Genomic DNA, 22409 nt, shown 5'->3' with positions numbered 1-22409 from the left:
GCTCAATTGGTTGAGCGTCCTACTCTTGATTTCAGCTCAGATCATGATCCCGGGGTCATAGGGCCAAACCCAGTATTAGGCTCCATGCTGAGCGTGCAGCCTGCTCAAGAATCTCTCTCTCTGTGTTTCTCTCTCCCTCTGCCCCACTTATACACGATCTCAAATAAAAATAAATAAATAAATATCAGTAAAGAAATAAACATTTATGCAATGAGTACTTAGTAAATCTCCCAAAATATGATGTGGCAGACTTAGTTTTATTAATGTTTAAATCAATCTTACATTATATAATAATATATCTGAAAAGCAATGAGTATATAATATTTTATTTATTTAAAAAAATTTTTTTTAATGTTTATTTATTTTTGGGACAGAGAGAGACAGAGCATGAACGGGGGAGGGTCAGAGAGAGAGGGAGACACAGAATCCGAAACAGGCTCCAGGCTCTGAGCTGTCAGCACAGAGCCCGATGCGGGGCTCGAACCCACAAACCGTGAGATCATGACCTGAGCCGAAGTCAGACGCCCAACTGACTGAGCCACCCAGGCGCCCCGAGTATATAATATTTTAATGAAATGTAGTAAAAAATCAATTCAGGAATGGTATTTGAAAGTTAAAAAGATACTATTATTATATGCATTCTCTTTTACTAACACATTTTGTCTGTTTTTCTTGTGTTCATAGCCTTAAGATTGATTAATATGGGGAAACCCATAACCAATTGTGTACATAACTTTAATCTTATTTTTTGAGTTGGGAATATCAGACTCCCCACTTTCTATAGTGTATAATTACTATTGTTCATATTTTTTTTCACCGATTTTGCCAAAAATGTTTGTTCCCAGTGACCAGCCTTTCAAGTTCTTCATTGAGAATATTATTTTAGTAACCCAAGATCAAAAACAGTAAAAATATTTTAGGTTACAAGATAGGCAGAAGAAAAATTAATGACAGCCTCACACAACTGCATCATGAAAGCCTCACACAACTGATGACATAATATTATTATTATTTTATTTTCAAAACATATGAAAGACCGATAAGTGATACGAGAAGGCTACTTGAAACACAATGAATTGAATGGTGTTTGTAGAGCACGGTATTGCGTATTCTCCACTTTATGCCTTGCTTTGGGTCACTAAGATATTGGAAGAGGAATGGGGACATGAAATGTATGAATGGGTTGTTGGCTTCCAGTCCATTGACAGGTAGAACATGGTGGCAAATAGAGTATCAACTGTTTTTTAAACAAAGTGACGTCTTTACCTCTATGGAGTGTGACAAAGATCAGGATTTTTTTGCGACGTTGAACCTCAGACTAAACCTTAAACTAAACTAAACTTTGGTGCCCAAGGGGAATTTTAGTCTGAAAAACAATTGGGATCCCATTTGTAGCTCCACATAATGGATTTTAATTAATAAATGTGGCTTCCTATATATCCATTGTTCGATGTCAGTGAACGGAAATGTGTTTGCATTTTCACATTGTAGAGATGCCTACTGATGTATTTTAATCAGAGATTTACTATTATGATTTTTCTTTATACATAAACAAAGCACAACAGCTTATTTACATTGTCATATAGTTGGTCTTTAAAACACGCCCAAATCTTCACATTCTCTGCTTAAATATCATAGAGTTGGTGCAAACTACCATTTTATTTTCCTTCACTCTTTTTTTAAATCTCTACCTTCAACACCAATTTCCAGAAATCCCACCAATTCTTAAGTATTTGGAGTCTTCTCCAGGGTAACTAGGCTGTTTCTCAGCGTTTCTTATCATGTGTTCAGTAAGCCACATTCTCAGATTCAGGGTTAGGGTTAGTATATGTGTCTGGTATTTTGCAGTTCAGAGACCTCTCCAGAGGGTTAGGGTTAGGGTTGGGAATTAGGGCTAGAGGACAGGGGTATATGCCTGCAACCTACCATTTTATTTTGTTTTGTTTTGTTTTGTTTTATTTTATTTTTTTATTTTTTTAATGTTTCAAGTTTTTATTTAAATTCTAGTTTGTTAACATACAACCTACCATTTGAAATAGAGTTGGAAAAAAGAATGTATTAAAAAGACTGTGACTCTCTGTGCTCTAGCAAATAATATGTAGAGCTCTAATTCCAACATGGGCGTGCATAAGAAAGAAAGTAATGGAGGAAAAGAACATAAAGTAATTTCATCTGTTATGTTTCAACCAGGTGTTCTTGTGATGCTAATGTATCAGAGAATTGGTCATTTGTCATTAGACCATAGACTGATTAGGATTGTGCATTTTTTCATATTCTTCAGCATAGTGTTGATATTGATCAGTGAGAAGAGGCTGATGTGCTTCATCCATGTTGCTTCTGGCACGAATCATACAAGAAGCACCCGCAAAAATGACCGCGACCAGGGATAAAGCAGCAACTACTCCTATAGTAACAAGTTCAGAAATACTAAAATTCCGACCTGTGAAAAACAAAAGGAGAACAAAAAATAAACAGTATAATAGTTGCCACCAAAAACCAGCTACCCTAAACTTAGGCATTGTGGCAGGCATTTTACCGAAATCTTCATATGTAATTTTTTAAGTTTATTTATTTATTTATTTTGAGAGAGAGAGAGAGAGAGAGAGAGAGAGAGAGAGAGAGAGAATCCCAAGCAGGCTCTGTGCTGTCAGCACAGAGCCTGCAGGGCTCAATCTCTCAGTTCCTGAGATCATGACCTGAGCTGAAATCAAGAATTAGACGCTTAACCAACTAAGCCACCCAGGTGCCCCTATATAGAACTTTTTTATTGTCCACATTGCTGATGATAACACCTGTCATGTTGAAGGCACTTACCAAATTTCTCCTACTAAGTGGACCCTATTGGGATAGCTATTATTATTTCTGTTCTAAAGGTGAGAAAATGATGCCATAGAGTTTGAGCCACTTGTCCAAGGTCACTTGGCCAGTAGGTGCCAGAGTTGGTTTAGGGGCCCAAGTCTTTCAAAACCCACATGCTGTGCTCTTCACTATACCCTGCTGCCTTTGTTGGGAAGGGATTGAAAAGAAAATAAGAATGTTTGAATTTCAAAATCTCAGAAAAAGCAGCACAGAGTATCTCACTCCATTTTTTCTTTTTAGAATAAAGATACGAAGGCACCATTATGTAGTAGAAAAATTGGGACGTATTACATGAACTTAAGCTCGTAACTCATTATCTCTGCCTACTAGAAATATGACCTGTGACAATTACCCTTTCTCAGCTGATCATAGCTAGCCTCATCTTCCTTATTTGTAAAATGAGGATTACAACACTTAGCTCAGAGGGTTGTATGGATTCAATGAGATAGTATGCTATAGAATCAGCTTAATTCCAGATCAGAGTGGGCTCTCAACAAATGTTACATTCAATCTCTTTATCCCAAAATAAAAATCCAAATAAAACCTTCTAAATCTGAGTGGAAAATATAGGCCTCAGAATACTGTGATTACCTTGAGAGGTAGCAAATGTAGTTTTGGTAATTTCCACAGAAAAGATACATTTTCAATACTCACTTGGCCATTGAACTTCATAAGTATATCCCAGATTGTCTGGAGCAGTAACAAACATTTCTATGTTGGTAACTGGAGGCCAGAATGGTACCATATTGTATTGCCTATTATGTCCAATTGGGGCATTTTCCAATGGAAATGTGGATACATCTAAAATATGCCAAAGACATCTTGTTAATAACATAATAAAGTTAGTATTAATAGATTATTATGTCCTGAAGGTGACCTAAAATATTCTAGGATAACATAAAAATGTTTTTTTTTTAATTTTTTACTGGATAAAGACATAAAAATAGTTTTACTGTATATAGCAGAACAGGGAATATTGCATAAAACAGAGTTCAAATGTTTTGAACATAACATCCAATAGATCAAGAACGTTTAAAAGCAGGGAAGTTTTAGTATTTTATCATCTATGTTGCTCATTAGTTGTTTTACTTTTAAATTACAGAAACTTATTTGAAAAAAATTCACTAAACTTCTCTTTCAAGGCTAAAAAAAAGATGGACATGTAGTTTGCTGAAGCTTCATCTATAAATTTGAGAGGTGCCATATCTAATGGAGGTTTGTCCTTGAATATGAATATTTCTGTTTAGTATTCTTCATTTTTTTTCTGTTTACTTCCCGAGATATAAATATGAACTTATCCCCTATATTTTACTCTGTTAGAAAAAACACTTAAATTTTTAAATCAAGTTCCTGGGATATTATTTCCTTCCTGCCACTTCTCCTCTTTCAACTTAAATACAAGTTACAGGCATTTATATTATTAGTGAGTTTCTGTCATCAGGGATAAAAAGAGTGATAGGTTCTTTGTGGCAGAAGATTGTTTTTTTTTTTAATTTTTTAAAAATGTTTATTCATTTTTGACAGAGACAGAGCATAAGCAGGGAGGGTGAGAGAGAGAGAGGGAGACACATCACCCGAAGCAGGCTCCAGGCTCTGAGCTGTCAGCACAGAGCCAGAGGCGGGGCTGGAACTCATGGACTGTGAGATCATGACCTGAGCCGCAGTCGGATGCTCAACCGACAACCCAAGATTGTTCTTTTCTATTATTGTTGTTCTACATTTATGTTGATACAACTAAATGAGGTGGGATATCACAAAACCAGAGTTGGAATCGGGCTTGGGCTGGACACAAGTGGACAACTATGTAGAAGAGCTAGAATATGTGAGAAAGTTAGTGGAGTATTACATTTTCTGTTTGCAAGAAATATATCACCTGGACAGTCCCTGTGATCCTGGGAAGCACAGAAAAGTATTTTAGCGTCTACTTTGTAAAACAACTGATCATAGCATGGCATGTAGTGTTTGTATTTTTGCGACTTTAGATTTACTATGTATTCATGCTAATTTAATATTTATTGCTTCAAATCTGTTGAGCTCTTACTAACGTAAGACACTGGTCTCGGCATGGAGGCTACAGCACTGCACAGAACAGACAGAACGCCTGGCCCAAGGAATCCACGTTTTGGTGTATTCTCGTTAATTATTTATTAAAGTTAATAATGTAGATAAACTTTTTTTTTTTTTAACTTTCTATTTCACCTTTCCACTACAGCCTGACTCGAACAGCCTCAATCCCATTCAGCATCAGCGTGGTGATAAAGTTACATCGATTCAACTGAATGGAGGAATAATTGTGAAAATAGCAAACAAGAACAGTAGAATCGTCATGAAACTTCCCTATGCAAGACCCTTCCCAACTCAGTGTTATAGCCAACAGCCTTCAGGATCTTGCCCCTGTTACCTCTCTGACTTGTTATTTCCCACCATTTTCTCCCCACTCTCTGCTCTGCTCTGGCCACAGTGGGTTCCTTTGTTCATCCCAGGACGATTTTCCTCCATGTATTTATGTAGTATTCACCATCCCCTTTCCTGATTTTCTTAGCTTGCAAACACTTTCTCCCATCTAACATACTTTATATTTATTTACTTATTTTTCCTGCCATTTCAACCAACAACTAGGGGAGTTCCAGGAGGGAAAATATTTTTGTGTGTTTTGTACGCTACTGTATTTCCGGTACCTAAAATACTATGTAGGAAATGGTAGGCACTCAAATAGTATTATTTTCCAGCTTTACTGAGGTACAATTGACAAAAATTTTATGTATTTAAGGTATATGACATGATGATTTACAAATGGCCACCTGGTCCGTGAAAAGGTATTCAATATCACTAATTAGGAAATGCCAATTAGAACCATCCTGAGAGATTACCTCACACCTGTAAGGATGGCTGTGGTCAAAAAGAAAAGAGATTACAAGCGTTGGGAAAAGCGTGGAGAGAAGAGAGCTGTTGTGCCCTGTTGGTGGGAATTGGTGCAGCCAGTATGGAAACAGTACGGATGTTCCTCAAAAAATTAAAAAATAGAACTACCATATGATCCAGCAATCCCACTTCTGGGTATATCTCTAAAAGACATGAAATCAGTATCTCGAAGAGATATTTGCACCCATGTTCACTGCAGCATTATCCATAAGAGCAAAGATATGGAATCAGATACTGTTTGTGAAAGGCTTTGAGTGTGTGCGTAATTAGTTCATTTCTCTCAGGGCAGGATAAGTAGGGTCTGGTCTGCGAAACGTATACACTGCTTCTTCTGTAAAGCTCACTATATTTAGTGCTATATATAAAACTTCATTCACATGACTCGCATTTGGGAAAAATAGAAAATTGAATTAAATGTGCACATGGATACAAAATGTTAGTGAATAAAACTTAACATCATATTGAATAAAGTTTGCGTGCTCTATATTACACCACCTCACGTCTAACGAGACATCACATTATATGCGATGACTCTCATTTCCTTCAGCTGTAAAATGCAATTCTTATTCCATTCGGACCCTAATAATTTTATAATCCTATGATTTTTGAAGATACTTCCTTATTATAAAACCTTTCAATACATTTTGAAAACTAATTCCATCCTCCACTCATAGACTTATTTGGAACAAAGACTTCTGCTGTATGCATCATTTTAGACATTTTTCTAATCTTTTTATTTTCTTCCTATGTCGTCGTTCTATGACATTGTTTTTCCAAGGGACATTTGCAGGGACATGGAATATTTAAGCAGAAGGTTAATCGTTAGTGTTCAGTGTTCCTGCAATTTGTAAGTGTTTACATTAACTTGTCTTATATTTTTATGGCCACATTTTGTCAAAAATATGCTTTAGGCTCCCTACTTTTTGCTCATGGTACTTTTCCCTCTACTACTATCCAAGTAACTGAGAGCTATTATGCAATTTATATAGTACAAGCAAAGGAAGTGGGGAGAAAATAACAAAGGTATTTATCTGATTCATCGATGACCTTTAACAACTTGTTATAGATGTCAAATAATGATCTTTTCAATCAGGATATGTAAGGCAAAGGAATACTTGTTTGCATAGTTGAAAGAAAGCTCCAGATTACCCAAGATTCTCCACCTCCTTTTACTTCTTAAGTCCTAAGTAAGAACAACTTACTAACAGCCATGGCCTTGTGAATGTCTGAATAACTACAGCTTGTGCATTGTTGCCTAGTTCTGAGAAGTGCGTGTTTAACAAGTTTTTGTTCATTCCTAAACCTATGACCTCCACTTGACTTGCTATTGTCATAAGAAGTAATATAGCTAAACATATGCAAAACGATAATTATGATTTCTAAAGGAGAGGGATGTTGTTTTATGTTAAATGTACGAATGTCTAAGAAAGGTTGGCTAAAGGAGAATGCCTGAGATATTGGTAAAGAATTAGAAGTGAGCGATCGGATTGTAAACATAAGGTAGTCATTATGAAAATCTAGACGCATACTGGACTCAGATTGCATCTCAAGGGTTGTTAATTTCTTGTTTCTCGTTAAAGAAACAGACATTGTAAATTGTAGATAATTCATTATGACTGTAGGTATGCTTGTGAATACATATGAAATAAGGTGGCACTCCAATTAGTGAATTCATAGCAGATGGATGAGTGAATAGTTATATGTGAGTTATTTGTTTCTTGAATGATTTTCTGATGGAACATATGATTTTGACCAACGTATCTGTGAATGGTCGTAATCAGGTTGGATTAGAGGCTTCTCCTGTACATACACACCAAGAAATAAGAGACTGGCTGAATTGGGTAGATAAGTCAATAGATACCCAATATTATGTTTATGTGCGGGATAAAGTAAAGGCACAGAAGCCAAAATTTACAAACTTTTGAAGTATGAACATGTATGATGCTTTAACAAATAGAAGTACTTCATTGTTTGCAAAGTGACTTGAGCCTCTCAGCCGAGTAGAAGTGAAGAGAAAGTGGCCTTCTAAATAATATTTTTAAAAACCCATTAAAATGAAGTTGAAAAAGATTTTCTATGCTGTGCTCTCTATAAAAACCAACACTAACTTTTCAAGTTGAAGAGAATTTCCATTTGTAAGAGGCCAGCAGTAATAAAAATCAAAACTGTGGATTATGAGCATAATTTTTTCTGTCTTTTAGGTATCGAAGAAGAGATCAGTGAAATTTTTTTTTATTCACGAGAATGTTCCAAAAAAAAAAAAAAAAAAAAAAGACAGAAAAAGACATGCAAATGTTCATTGGAAGCTACAAGGAAGAAAAATTTGGGAAACATGACAGTCATCTTTTCAAACTAAAAAATGAGAAGGGATTACGTGCTTACTCTGATAATAATATAATACTGTCTCGTAACTATTTTTATAACTTTTTATCTGCATTTTCAAAGTCGTTTGGGACATGTGGAAACAGCTAGATATCACAGCTCTTTTCTCCTTATTTTGAAGTGTAGTTCACATGTGTTAAGTGCGTAGTGTATAGTGATCACCATACCACCTGAACGGTCTCCTTGCTGAGCCCGCAAAAAAGCATAGGAGAATGTCTCACCAGCATTATATCTCCTCAGCCATTCATCAAAGACCGCGTCAGTGAAAGTGTGCAGGAGGACAAAAATAGGATCGTTTGGAGATAAATGGGTTTGTCCCCCTGTTCCATTCAGGAATAGATGAGCCAAATTGTGAAGGCTTCGAATAGCAGGGTCATACTTTCCTGTGGGATCGCTGTAACCTAGATATAAAAAGAGGGGTGAGAAGAATGAAAACCATTGCCAATATCTTGCTTTTCAAATCACCAGCAGCGATTATATCGGGAAACAGTTTCTCCGCAGTTTGTCAGGCCAATTTTTGCCCTGATATAATAGCATTGCTTCTCCGTACCTATGGTTGGTGACATTTCTTGCTATACCCAGAGCTAGGTTAGCTTTAAGCCAGTGGCACGACATTCTAAATGTAGCCTCAAGGTTAAAAATAATGACCTGCAAAGATGCCAGCCAAAGTATATAGAGCACTCTATTTTGACAAGGCAAACATTGGTTCAGTGGAAATAAAGACAGTGGAAATCTCCTTCTCCTAAAAACTAACACAGTTGGGAGGACATCACTCTGATTGTCCTGGACCTTAAATTGCCAGATATTACTTCAGTTTCCTACCTCATTCCTTTTCACTGTCACCATGTTTATTTCGGGAAAGTTATCTTATGTTTGTGGAAAAGTCACAATTTCCCAGAGCATGCTTATCATGTCTGTACTAGTTTTGAACATCTGGAAAGCCTATTGTCAAAACATTTATATAATATTTAATAATTTCCTATGTATCCTCTATTTCCCATATTCTATATGATGTATATGATATCCCTATATAATATGTATATTTCCTACATTTCATGTATTATGTATTTCTTATACTGTATGTCTCCCATATTATATATTGTATATATTTCCCATATATATTTCCAAATGATATTTATTAGGTATATATATTAGGCAGAAGGTAAGGATAGATCACAAAAACGGAGGGTCTGTGATGCAGGATGGAGTTATAAGTGTACCTGGTTGGCTTTAAGAATCAGAGGTGGAAGAACAGGGAAATATTACATATTATTAAATAAAATTAGAATTTAAAACACATTAACCCAAGGGTGCCTGGGTCAATCAGCTGAGTGTCTGACTCTTGATCTCAGCTCAGGTCTTGATCTCAGGATCGTGAGTTTAAGCCCTGCATTGAGCTCCACACTGGGTGTGGAGCTGTGTTTTTTTTTTTTGTTTGTTTGTTTGTTTGTTTTGTTTTTTTGTTTTTTAAAGATGATAAAATATATTAACCCATTTGTACAATTACACTCATTTATTTAGTCATTTTGTATACATTTATTCCATTATTATTTTTTTTATTTACGAAATGTTTAAAGACTGCAACGTACACGGCATGTTGGTTGGCACTGGTCCTTTCAGACCTTCTGTCAGGAAATCAGTATAATTTGTCCTTTGATTGGTCATCATTAAGATGCAACCTACATATTCTTGTAGAAATTAGTGCTTATGGCCAATAGCCAGATTATGGAAAGAGCCCAAACGTCCATTGACTGATGAATGTATAAAGAAGATGTGGTATATATATATGTGTATGTGTGCACACATATACACACACACATACACACACACACACTGGAATATTACACAGTGATCAAAAAGAATGAACTCTTGCCATTTGCAACAACGCGGATGGAACTAGATGTATTATGCTGAGCGAAATAAATCAGTCAGAGAAAGACAAATATCATATGACTTCACTCATATGTGGAATTTAATAAGAAACACAACAGAAGAACATAGGGGAAGGGAAGGAAAAATAAGATAAAAACAGAGAGGGAGGCAAATCATAAGAGACTCTTAAATTCAGAGAACAAACTGAGGGTTGCTGGAGGGGAGGTGGGGGGGGGGGCGCCTGTGCCAAATTGGTGATGGGCATTAAGGAGGGCACTTGTTGGGGTGAGCACTGGGTATTATATGGAAGTGATGAATCACTGTGTCCTACTGAAGCCAAAACTGCATTATGTGTTAACTAACTTGAAATTTAAAAAGTAAATTAAAAAAAAGGATATAATGGTTATGGCCTTAGTTTATATACACCAGTTTAGTCAAAACATAGTGATTATTTATTGAATAATCTCCAAATCAGTGCATTCATATTTAGTTATTAATATTAACATAAAGACAGAATAGAATGGCATCCAGTTTTGATGATAATAGGGGAGAGAAAGGAAAATAATGATTAGATTTCTATGTCAAGTATCTCAGATCATGGAGACAGAGAGATCTGTTCCTATTTTTTTTTTCCTCAGGGGGAGGAGCCTAACATGTTTAATGCTATATTTAATGTACATTGTGACAATAAGAAGTTTATGTTAAATGTGATTCTGTTGTTTCAAAACTTTAAATATGTATCGGTGATGATTTAGAGATATTAAAATGTGTTGTATAAAGACAATGGACTTAAAAAATTTTGATTTGAAATTGTGTTCTGTTACAAACTATCTTGGGAAATTCATTTCACTTCTTTGGTCTTTAGTTTCCTCACCTTTAAAATACTTTGAATGAAATGAGGAGGATCACATTAAATATCATTAGATAGTAGTTTGAATTTTTATAGTCCTTAAAAACATTCATAGGATAATACAAACCTAAATGAAATATATGGCCCAGCCAGGCATTATTGGATGTCAACTAATTGTTTAGAAACTTTATTGGTATTTTTTAAGAAAAAAAAATTAGGCTCTCAAAGTCTTGAAAATTATTTGCCTCTACCAGAATTTGATAGAGTTATAATGATTAGCCACCTCACAGATTTGAGTTAATACTTTTCAGGTATTTTAGAGATTGAAGACTAATTTCCCAAGGATTCTACTATGATAATTTAAAAGAGTTGCATGGCCTGACACTTTTCTTTAAGAAGTTCTTTTTTGAGCAGGGAATTGTGACTACATCATCATAGGAGGCAACATTCCTATAAATTCATAAGATCAATATGGCTTCCAAAGATGTTTCAAGGAGACCTGAATGTGAATAGTTCAGTTTACTGTGACAACTAGATAAAATCAAAGCACTGACTTCTTTTACTTACCTTCTACTGTATTTCGGAAACTGTTTGTAGAATTGGAATAAAAAGGAGGGGTGTCAAATAAACCAACTTCCAAACACTGGGCGACATCCTGTGGTTCAGGAAGACGTTGTACCATTGGCCTCGCCACATTTCCAGCTGGATTTCTCCTAATTGGCCCCCCCTCAGTGCCTGGAAAAAAATACAGGGTATAGGAACACTTACAGAATATTTACAGATCTCTTTGCTCTTCCATTTTTATGTAGAGCATGATCACTGAAAGCTAGGTTCTCCCTGGTAGAAGAGAACATTTTCAAAAGGCAGACTTAGGGGCATTACAGTGAGAAGATTTAAGTTATCACATTCATATCATTGTGATATGTCTGTGAACAGAGTTAGATGTGTGATACATAAAATCATTGGAAGAAAAAAATGATCACAATAACAGATGGAGGTCCTGTTATTTGTTTAATCAACGTATACTGATTACTGAAAATTTATTACTGAAAATATATTAACATCAAAAGTCCATGGGAAATTGAATTTTGCCAAAATAGTCTCATAAACCTAACTCCCACACTAAATCTATATTTCACACGTGTGAAATTTCATATTCAATTACTGTTTGTTTCAAGCCTTCAGAGAAATAAAGAAAAACAATCTACAATTTCTTTGGGAACTGGTCTATATTTCAATCCATACATATTTTTTCAGCAATTAATGTGAGAAATAATTAAACTTGTTAAAAGGCACTTGTTAAAAGGCACTAAGACAAACAGGCAAGCAAAGAGCTGTGATACTAGGGATAATAGAATGGGTGCCTTGAGGGAGGGAGGGAGAGAAGGAAGAAGGAAGGGAGGGAAGGAGAGAAAGAGGAAGAGGGAGAGTGGAAAGGAGAAGGGGAGAGACAGAAAGACAGAGATTGAGAAAGAATATCAATCCTTTCCAGGTGTGTGGTTTCAGAAAGATGTCATTGAAGAAAAGAGATTTGCAGGAGCGCCTTGGTGGCTCAATTGGTTAAGCAACTGACTTCGGTTTAGGTCATCATCTCATGGTTCATGGGTTCAAGCTCTGCATTGGGTTCTGTGCTGACAGCTCAGAGCCTGGAACCTGCTTCTGATTCTGTGTCTCCCTCTCTCTTTGTGCCCCGCCCCCCACCACTTGTGCTCTGTCTCTCAAAAACAAATGAATGTGAGAGAGAGAGAGGAGAGAGAGAGAGAGAGAGATTGCAAAGAACCCTGATTCTCTGAGAAGAATTTTCAGGGTAAATAGGGGAAATGTTACAAGTCAAACATTTTCGACAGAGGTAATAAGAACGATGATATGCCTTCTCCTATCTATGAGATAAGCTCCCTCAGAACAAGAACTTTTTCTATTCTCGCTCACCAGTATATCCCTTAATCTTGGTACAGGGCCTGGCAAATAGTAGATGCTAAATAGTTGTCTGGTGTATGTTGATATATGGAAAGACCGTTTGGGCTGCAAAGAGGGCTGGTTGGGGAATAGCTTGCCTGGAGTACAGGACAATGCAAGAGGATAAGGGACGGTGGGAACAATGTAAAGCTAGACCAGATTCATATTGTGGAGAAATTATGTTTAATTCAATAGGAAATGAAGAGAAGTCTTAGGTAGGTGGGAAAAGAGGAGATCGGTTAGGAATATTTTGGGTTTTCTGTTCCAATGATCTCGAGAGAAGCATGTGTGTGTCCTAAGAGGATATGCAGAATAATCCACTGGGGTGGGAGAGGTGATATTACAATCTCAATTTGTATTCATTTTACCTCATTCATAAAGCTTACTATGTTGTAATGTTTATAATTAACGTAACGATTAGTACCTGATGAATTAGCATAGCAACTTTATATAATATAAAAATAAAACATATGCCACTCTTGAGGTTGGGAAGGAGATAGCACACTGTTTTAGGTATGCATTATTATTAAAACTTTCAGACTCCACCGGCTAAAACTCTCAATCCAAGCTTGTGTTTTAAGGATTATTGTTCAGGAGCTATCAATACATTCCAAGAAAAACACGATAGATTACATGGGTTTTGAAAACATCACACCCTAATCTGCCCTCATGGAGTTTCACAGTGGAAAATTCTGATAGTAAAGAAACTAGTTTAAACGCGTTAAATTTAACCTGGGTCTTTTTAGATTTGTTTGCACATGGACAGCCTCTGCCAATGCACCTGATTTAACCTCATATGGATTGGAGTCCTGTGGAGTTTCCATGCAGGAATGAATGAAAAGTTCTGAGTGTATGAAGGAGAAAATAGATTTAAGAAATACTGCGTAGAAGGAACAACATTCTTCATATGATGAATCCAAGATGATATTTTAGTGGCTAGAAGAGTCTTAGGTGTCAATAACTCATTCTTGCAATGTACCAAGTTTGGCGCTTTAATGGGACGCTGGAGAGGCATTGTGCAGCAAACACATGAAAATACAGGATTGGGATATGTAAGGAAGGTTTGTTCTAAAAATGTACGTGCATGGCTGTCCAGTAAAAGATGGTCAATGAAACCACAGGAATGGATAATTTCATCCAAGAACGGAATTAGGATAATTAAATAAGATATATGAAAGCATTTGGTACCATATCAGGCACGTAGTACGTGTTCAATAAACTGTTAGTTTCCTTTCATCTTTCACTGGCCTAATAAAGAAAATTCTTGGTGTTTATATCACGAACTAAGAAAAGAAGTATTCCTCAAATGTGTTTCCCTAAAATACACAATCTTCAATTTTTCATGAAACTACATGTCTTGGTTATGAGACCTCTTGACAAGAACAAGTGATGAAAATAGAATCTTCTCTCCTCTGCCATAATTTTATTTACCCACTTAAACTGTGATATATTTTGGCATCCAGTCACCAGTATCGTTAGAAAAGGTCTGGAAAAAAATTCCTAGGACAAAATACAATAGCCTGCTCAGAAAGGGATTAATGTTTTCGTATCTAAAGATATATTGATTCTCAACGTCATTTCAAGGTGGGATCACTCACTCAGCTTGCTAAACAAATACAAAATTTATTCTAATTTTTAAACTTCAACCGAAAAAAAAAAATCCATACACTATCACTTCTCTTTTTCCTATATGCAGCTAAAAATTCTTGTAATGCTGAAAAAAATCTACTGAATTGTTCTATTTAGAATATTCTTTTTGAAGGATATTCTTTTTTTTTTTAAGGTTGATATAGGAATTTCATATTTTCAGCTGAAAAGTATATATGGAAATAAATATATTTTGAAGACGTTAACAAAATAAATTCCCATGAATCCAGTTTTTACATTGAAGAACAAGTTTAAAATAACCAAACATGCCTGAAGAAGAAAAGTGGATGGGGTAGGTGACTAATAATTAAGACCTTGTGTTGGTGCCACAGAGAGAGGTAATAATGTGACCCAAGGAAGAGAACAACACACTCAGGAACAGATCCACATATCACAGAACCTTGATCTAAGGCAGCAGTGGCCTATACATCACTGGAGAAAGGACGCCGGGACAGCTGGTTTAGCATTCCCTTTTTGTGTTCGCTTTGACAGAGGTGCAAAGCAGTTAGCTGGAAGACATCTTGCATAAGGTATCTTCCTTTTCTTAAAGATACCCTGCATATCACCTTTTGCTTTTGACCCTCTGACTAGAACTTTACTCTCAGGTCACTTCAAACTCTTTCGGCATATTTCAGGTTTCCTAGGGAAACAATTTGCTCTGAAATTTCAACTCAAGACACATGACTACTCAGGAGTGCTGTATGTGCTAAGAGGATTAATCTTATATAACCATACGTTTCCAAAGTAAGAGAGTGAGCAAGGCACTGGCCAAATTTCTCAAGAAAAGCAGTGTAAAAATGTATAGACACTTTCTGTTCCCCCCGGGAACCTTATAGAGTGCCTTGAGTAGCGTAGGTGTTCAATGAACGTCTGTACATCGATTCTCTCTAATAAAATATTTTATTCTGAAGTCCTTAGTAGAATGAGGGCTTTCAGACAGCACATTTAATCTCTTTAGGTAATAGGGAATTCTGAATCCTAGATGGGTTTGGAACTTACTATTACAAAGTGTTCCCAGGGTATCATAATCCTCCAAGGACTCGCAGACCACTTGCCATTGAGAAAAGACAGAGTTCAGGCTTATAAGAGTGGGGTCAAAGTTGCTTCTCGATCCCATGAGGTCATCGGTGCAAATGTCACAGATGTTCTTCCCGGTTGCAAAATTCCAGTAAGGAAGAGAAAATGAAGGATCCTGCAACATTTCCTAGATCAAAGAAACTCTGTTAGCGTTCTCTGCTTTTGTTTAAAATTCTCCCCCTTTGCTTGGTTTTCTCCCTGGCTGTCTGTTTCTATCAACTCTCTTTTGGTAATTAGAACCAGTCAGTGTATCAGTGGTGTCTGAGTAGCCAGAGGAATTAAATATCTCACTTAACAAAGCTTATCACATACTATGAAGAGTTATTGAGGCACTAGAGAGAATGAAACTCAACTCATCATACAGAAGTTTCTACAAATGCTATTTTTGGGGAAAGAAGTCTTCCTCCCCCCCCTTTTTTTTTTCAGGTAGGTAATTCAAGTTCTATTAGTGATACCAAAAAAATATATATATATCAATAATAGCTTTCGCTCCTTGACATTTTACCTCCTGTTTTCATATCTCTAATTCAAGCATCATGGAGTCTTGGTCTGGAGCCAGATCCAGTCTTTAAATATATTATGTAGAGCAGTGCTTTTTGTTTTCTTTCTTTCTTTCTTTCTTTCTTTCTTTCTTTCTTTCTTTCTTTCTTTCTTTCTCTTTCTTTCTTTCTTTCTTTCTTTCTTTCTTTCTTTCTTTCTTTCCATTTAACATGAATGACTTCAGGCATTTAGATTCTGGTTTTTAAAATTTATTTGTGGGTTAGCAAGGGTAGTGGAAGAAGCCCATGTGAATCCCAGGTTTTCCAAATATGAGCTATATGGATTCGACTTTTCACAGGCTACACAGACAATCTCTTTCACATCACCGTATCTGCCTGGATACTGAAGGCGTTTTACTTAAAGACCCCCGCTTCAGAATCTAAACTGTTAAGACTTGGGTTTCTGCTTAAAAACTAGTACCAACGGGAAATGTGAAATGAAGCAGAGTATTTCTTTGTGCACACAGTTCTTTAGACCAGGGACATAGTTTCCTTTCAGAGCTGATCTCAACAATTTTAAAAGTACTGGATTCAGGGGATGCCTAGGTGGCTCAGTGGTTTAAGCGTCCTACTCTTGATCTTGGCTCAGGCCGTGATTTCACGGTTCGTAAGATCAAGCCCCACTTCAGCTCTGCGCTGACAACGTGGAGATCTCTTTCTCTCTCAAAAAACAAAATAATACAAAACAAACAAACAAAAACCTTAAAAGAAAAAGTAATGGACTCAAGATCACATGCTTGTTTTATTGAGTTCCTTAAAACATATTTTTATTGTATTTGTTCTCATTCCTTTAGACCTTTGGGGAGTTATATTTAGGGAGTGAGATTTAAGTGTAGAGATTGCCATCATTGTGCCTCACCTCCTAAGCATTTAGTACATTTCTGCTTTTTCACTTTAAACCCTTTAGGAAGCATTTCCTGGTCCCCAGGGTATTTTAGAGGACCAAAAGCTTTCCAAAGCATCCTCCTTTATTGATCTCCAGGGGTTTAGAGTCCTTGTTTAGAAGCCACTGATCTGGTTCACAAAAATTAGTGACAGCTTCCAAGGGATCATTAAGAGTCAGTTTGTAGTTGAGAATTGACATTTGGGAGTTGGAGAATATTCATGTGGCATTTCAACTGTGCATTACATTTAGACTGTAATTCCTTGGATCCCTTGTGCTGTTGGGTTTTAAAAATATAAGGCATAGAGGTTGACGTTTACACAGGCAAAATCGAAGCTTTTAGATACTTTCCACCTGCCCTTTCATTTTGGTGTGCCCATGAGAAAATGACTTGGAGGCATGGAGATCTGGAGTTGATTACAAATGACAGATTTATCTACTCGTAATCTACTAAATGTCTTACTTGTAATAAGAGCTATAAAATATGAAGTTCAGAGTATCAGATGAATTAACTTAATCACTCTCAAACTGAATATGGATGGACCACTTCTATACCAATGCTTTATTCTGTATTTTAGTGCATTAATTCTCTCTCGCCTCACCATTTATTTTCTTGTGATAGTGCTGGACACAAGCATACTGCAAATCAATAAATGAATCTAAACACCTTTTTTACCCTCAGATATTTTTAGATTAACTTTTATATTTTAATTTGAGGGAAGGAATCCATTTACCTAGAAAACACGTTCATTTTGTGGATTTCCTAGTTGAGATCTAGTAATTTAAAATTTCATTTTATTTTTTAATGTTTATTTATTTTGTGAGAGAGAGAGAGAGAGAGAGAGAGCAAGTGTGTGTGTGTGGGGGGGGAGGTGAGAGAGAGAGAATCTCAAGCAATCTCTGTGCTGACAGCACAGAGCCTGATGTGGGGCTTGAACTCATGAACGCTGAGATCATGACCTAAGCCAAAACCAAGAGGCAAACACTTAACCAACTGAGCCATCCAGGCGTCCCTCAAATTTCATTTTAAAATTACAATACTCTTCTCAAGAAAAGCAATTGGTAAAATAAATGATAAAAAAGTATCTATGTTAACATACTTTAATGTGGTTTGAGGTTCTCCGCTTAAAAGATAAGCAGGAAATACTTATGTTTGGGCTGAGGTCTACTATATGCCCCCAAAGTTGATGCCTTTTAAGTAAAAATGAGACCTGAATGGTGTGATACTTTTAGTAGGTTTCTGAGGTAGGAGGCATGGAAACAAAACAGAGTTCAATCCACATATGACAATATAAAAGATATTGTTTTTCATAATTTATATTTTGTGCCATAAACTCAGAATCATTTGCTGGCATAGCAAGGTGTATATTTGGGACTTGGTCGACTGAGAACTGTATGCAAATTTTTTTTTTTTTTTTCTATCCAAACCAGGAGGAGGGGGTATCGATTTACATTTGGGAAGGCCGGCCCATCAACTGAGATTCTTTTGTTGCAAGCTATATGAAGATCATTTTTTCAATTATGCTGCAGCATATGTCCATCACGTTACATCACACCTAGAGATGTCTCAACTGGCTCCCTCACCATTGATATTACTTTCTTTTCCCTTCACAAAAGATGAAGACTAATTAATGAGTAAGTAATTCACTAATAGGGAGAAATTTAGAATGTCAAAGACAGATTAATATCATGAAATCGCTTTGCCATCACATGTTTCGATCACTCAGAGCGTAGTGGATGAAAACGGCTTCCAAACGATCCACCTTGTCTGTCGGGGACCTGAAAAGTGCAACGTGTCACACATACCTGCATGTCTCTCTCCAGTTGCAGAAGGTGGTACCTGTGCCATGTGAGAAAAGCCGGTCCCTCGTGAGAGAAATCCACTTCTCCAAAGCTTTCCTGTCCCGGCCCAAGGAAAGTCTTTTTAACCGAATAGTAGTGTGTCCAAACAAAGTAGTTGTAAATGGAAATGTTCTCAAATTGTGGCGTGTTGCCATCTGGCCCCAATATTTCTTCTGATCTCCTGGTGGCGATGACAAACTGAGGGTGCATTGTCCGCTTGGCCAGATGCAGGGCCTGGACAAAGTGGTTCTTTTCTTCTGCACTCAAGTCCAGAAGATTTCTCCTGACTTCAAGGATACAACATTCAAACGTGAAAATGTGCCACATGAGCATTGTCTTAACACTGCGTCCCATGTACCCATTAATGTAATTTGCATATATGCTTAAATAAGTTTATACTCCTTTAAAATTCCCCTCACCCGAATCTCTTCTTTAGGCCTGTTTTCTGCCTTCCCCCGCCCCCTGCCTGCCAACTTACTCTAGGGTTTTCATTAGTTTTCGTTATTATGACTGTGGACTTTATGATTCTGTGATCTCGTATTTATTTCTGCTCATCATTGGTATATTTTTCTGGAACTTTCTATCTTTTCAAAATCATAAGCCTCGTAAAAAACATGGCATAGTGGTTAATACCAGGGACTTACTCTGTGACTCTGTACACGTGTTTCTAAGTCTCACCTTCTCATCTGAAAGGGTGTATATAAAAATAATACCTGCCTCATAGAGTCGTAAAGGTTAAAGAATACACACATAAAAAGCAATTATATCAGAGCGTGGCTCATAAAATAGACTCAATAAACATTCTGTTAGACCCTTGGCCCAATGCTTGGCACATAGAAAACAACGATGTATCGCTGGGTTTACTATTTAAAGCTTTATTATTTATTGCCATTTAGTAGAGTGAAGGCCAGGCTTGTCACCTGAAATGGCTGAACTTGATCATCACAAGGGGAAATTTCTTTGTGGGTTAGCAAGTGTAGTAGAAGTAGATCATGGTTTAGAGCTAGACTGACCTCACTGGCAAATTCGAGGTTTTTCAAGTACCAGCTGTAAGGATTTGACCTTTCTGAACCTCACTTACTACAATTAACATAACTACCTTGAGAAGTCACTGAAGGGTCTAGTCATGAACACCTACCATGGTTCCCTGCATGGAGCAGTTGCTCCATAAATGTTTTGGAAGGAGATCTTGTCAGTCAGAGGATCTGAGCCTTAACCTCAACTCTTTAAATACACTTATTAGCCTCTCTGAGCCTCAGTTTCCTCAACTGTGAAGAGGGAAGAGTGAGTTGTATGATTTTCAGATGTGCTTCCAGCTCAACTGATTTAGGTTCCTATTAAATGCATAGAGTCTCATGAAGAACTGTATATACACACAGATCCCCACTTACCTATGAGAACTCTCTGGTCACAGGCAGCTCCTTTCCATCCAGGACGGCAAGTCCCACAGTTGTGTCCTGAGAAATTGCCATTGCATCGGCATGTCCTGTTGAAGAACCTCGTGGGCCAAGCCTCCCGATCATCTCTGCCATCATGCGGGTAATGGGGGCTGTGGGGTCGTGAGTCTGCAGTCACTGCCTCACACCTGCCCCGCCCTGACGAGGAGCCACAGCGGTCAGTCCCAGGCCCAGACAGTGGGGACAGGTCTGGGCAACACACACCATTTCTCAGAGCCTCAACAGTGGCACACTGTCTTGGGAATTGAGCCCAGGTCTGTTGAGAACACAGCAGGGGCAAGACGATGTATCCCAGAGAGAGGAATTTATGGGCTTTCATTCTGCTCGAAGCAAGAGTGAAGAACAGATCTCTGGTTTGCAGCCCTTTGTGTAGAGACTGAAACACATAAAAATCAGGCTGAAACGGAGAAAGCAAAATGGCATTAGTGCAAGTTTTCTTTTTGTGCTGCTATAAACAGGCAGGAGCCCTCCCCAGCCGCCCGCAAAATGCTTTTCATATCTGTGAAATGACATTTCTCGCAAATAGTAAAAATAGTAATTTACCTGGAAAAACTTGACATGGATAATAACTACATAATTAAATCCCCTGCCCTAGCATTTAGTTTTCTTTATTTTAAATTTCTATTTATGAAAAAAAAATACTTATCATAGATGTCTCTTATCCAAAGCATTCGTTAGCAGGTCATCGCCATTAATTACATTTAGCCATGAAGCTGAAAGAATTGGAAGCAGATTTCCTGCTAGTTAATTTCCGTGACTTAAAATCTCCCATCCTAATGGAGTTTTGGCGGGCATCCACCTGCTCCCCATAGAGCTTCCCTCCAGTACCTTAAACTCCTGAGCGGGTTCTCTGATGAACCCCTCTCAGAGCTGAGTGTTTTATATTTGCTTGTCCCCTGATGTCAGAGCTGTTAATTGCATGTGAGTTTCTGCTTGATAACTAATCCCAAATCTGCTCACCCAAACTGGGAGGGGCTGGTCCTCTTCCCCACCCTTTACTAATCCCCTTTCACTTCAGTGCGTTTTTCTGCCCTTTAAGTACTTTGTTAGCACATGATTCCCTTCCCACTGATTTCCTTGTGATGCTTAAAGTTTTAAGAAAAGGTCAGAAGCACTAATTTGGAACACAAGTCAGAGAAACTAGAGAGCTTTTGTTTGCCTTGTAGAGATTTAGGTGCTTTTTTTTTTTTTTCCTTTGACATATCTTTAGAAGATGAATGAGATTACTTACATTTTCTTAGTGATACAAGGGCTAGACAAGTACTTGTATCTGATGGTAGCTTTGAGTTGTGTTTGGTCTTGAAAACAGATGTTGCCATTCTTACAATTTCTATAGGGGATAACTGAAGTAGAAAAGCCATCAGATACAACTTCCCCGAGTTACATGGCATTGGCCTTCATGGCGCCCGCTGGTGTTGAGAGTTGGGTACTCCAGTTCCTTTACCTCCACTGGGGTAGTGTCATCTACGTGGCCAAGCATCACAGGCTCACTACTACTTCTGTTGTTTAGAAGATGACCGCTGAATGGCTTCTTCTTTCCTTGTGCCAATGGCACACTAATTTTAAATTTTAAAATGTCGCCATAGTGTTAATTAATCATTAATCGATATCTCAAGGTTTCATATCCATTCAGGGCAAATTTAATTGTGGAAAATAACGCATATAAAATGATATTTAGATAGTCTTTTTGGTCATTTTGCTTTTTTTAGTCCGACCTCTTACTGGATCAAAGTAGATTATCATTTTTCTCTCTGGAATAAAGGTAGTATTAATGTAACATTGGTGGGTTTCTTCATTTTGACAAAGGTACTAAAGGCATGGATGTTAACATCTGTGTAACTTTTCTGTATATCTAAAATTATTACAAAATAAAATATGTATTTTAAAAAACTCTTTAAAACAGTTTTAAATTATTCATCCATATTCATATATCATAAGTTATTCATCCATATTCATATATATATTCATGTGTGCAGATATAAGTATACCACAGTGTGTTATATTACGTTGAAAGAAAAAAAAATGAGGCTTTGCCCATTACACCTCTTTGTTATATAATTTTTACAGTTACCTCAGGGTACCCTGAGTGCAGTGTGATACATAACTGACTGGTAGGCACAATG

At 37.1% G+C, this 22409-nt stretch overlaps 1 protein-coding gene and 1 long non-coding RNA gene across 2 annotated transcripts; one reads left to right on the top strand and one right to left on the bottom strand.

Annotated features, from left to right (window-relative positions):
* The first annotated feature begins 676 nt into the window (after positions 1-676).
* LOC121034464 (uncharacterized) lies at positions 677-21433 on the top strand. The gene is made up of 3 exons (XR_005792440.1): positions 677-783; positions 13223-13230; positions 21422-21433. It is a non-coding gene; the product is annotated as an uncharacterized LOC121034464 (long non-coding RNA).
* Positions 997-21218, bottom strand: TYRP1 (tyrosinase related protein 1). Its single transcript, XM_040481237.1, has 8 exons — positions 21115-21218; positions 20221-20683; positions 18794-19116; positions 15488-15692; positions 11453-11620; positions 8385-8564; positions 3514-3660; positions 997-2440 (listed from the first exon to the last, which is right to left on the bottom strand). The coding sequence occupies exons 2-8, from the start codon at positions 20603-20605 to the stop codon at positions 2235-2237; spliced, it is 1614 nt and encodes a 537-aa protein (XP_040337171.1). The 5' UTR covers positions 20606-20683; positions 21115-21218; the 3' UTR covers positions 997-2234.
* Positions 21434-22409: the final 976 nt, after the last annotated feature.

This window comes from Herpailurus yagouaroundi, unplaced genomic scaffold (assembly GCF_014898765.1).
Source record: "Herpailurus yagouaroundi ecotype Mexico unplaced genomic scaffold, PumYag 160, whole genome shotgun sequence".
Taxonomy (NCBI): Eukaryota; Metazoa; Chordata; class Mammalia; order Carnivora; family Felidae; genus Herpailurus; species Herpailurus yagouaroundi.
Note: the sequence above shows the minus strand (reverse complement) of the source record. Positions and strands in the feature narration are given on the sequence as shown.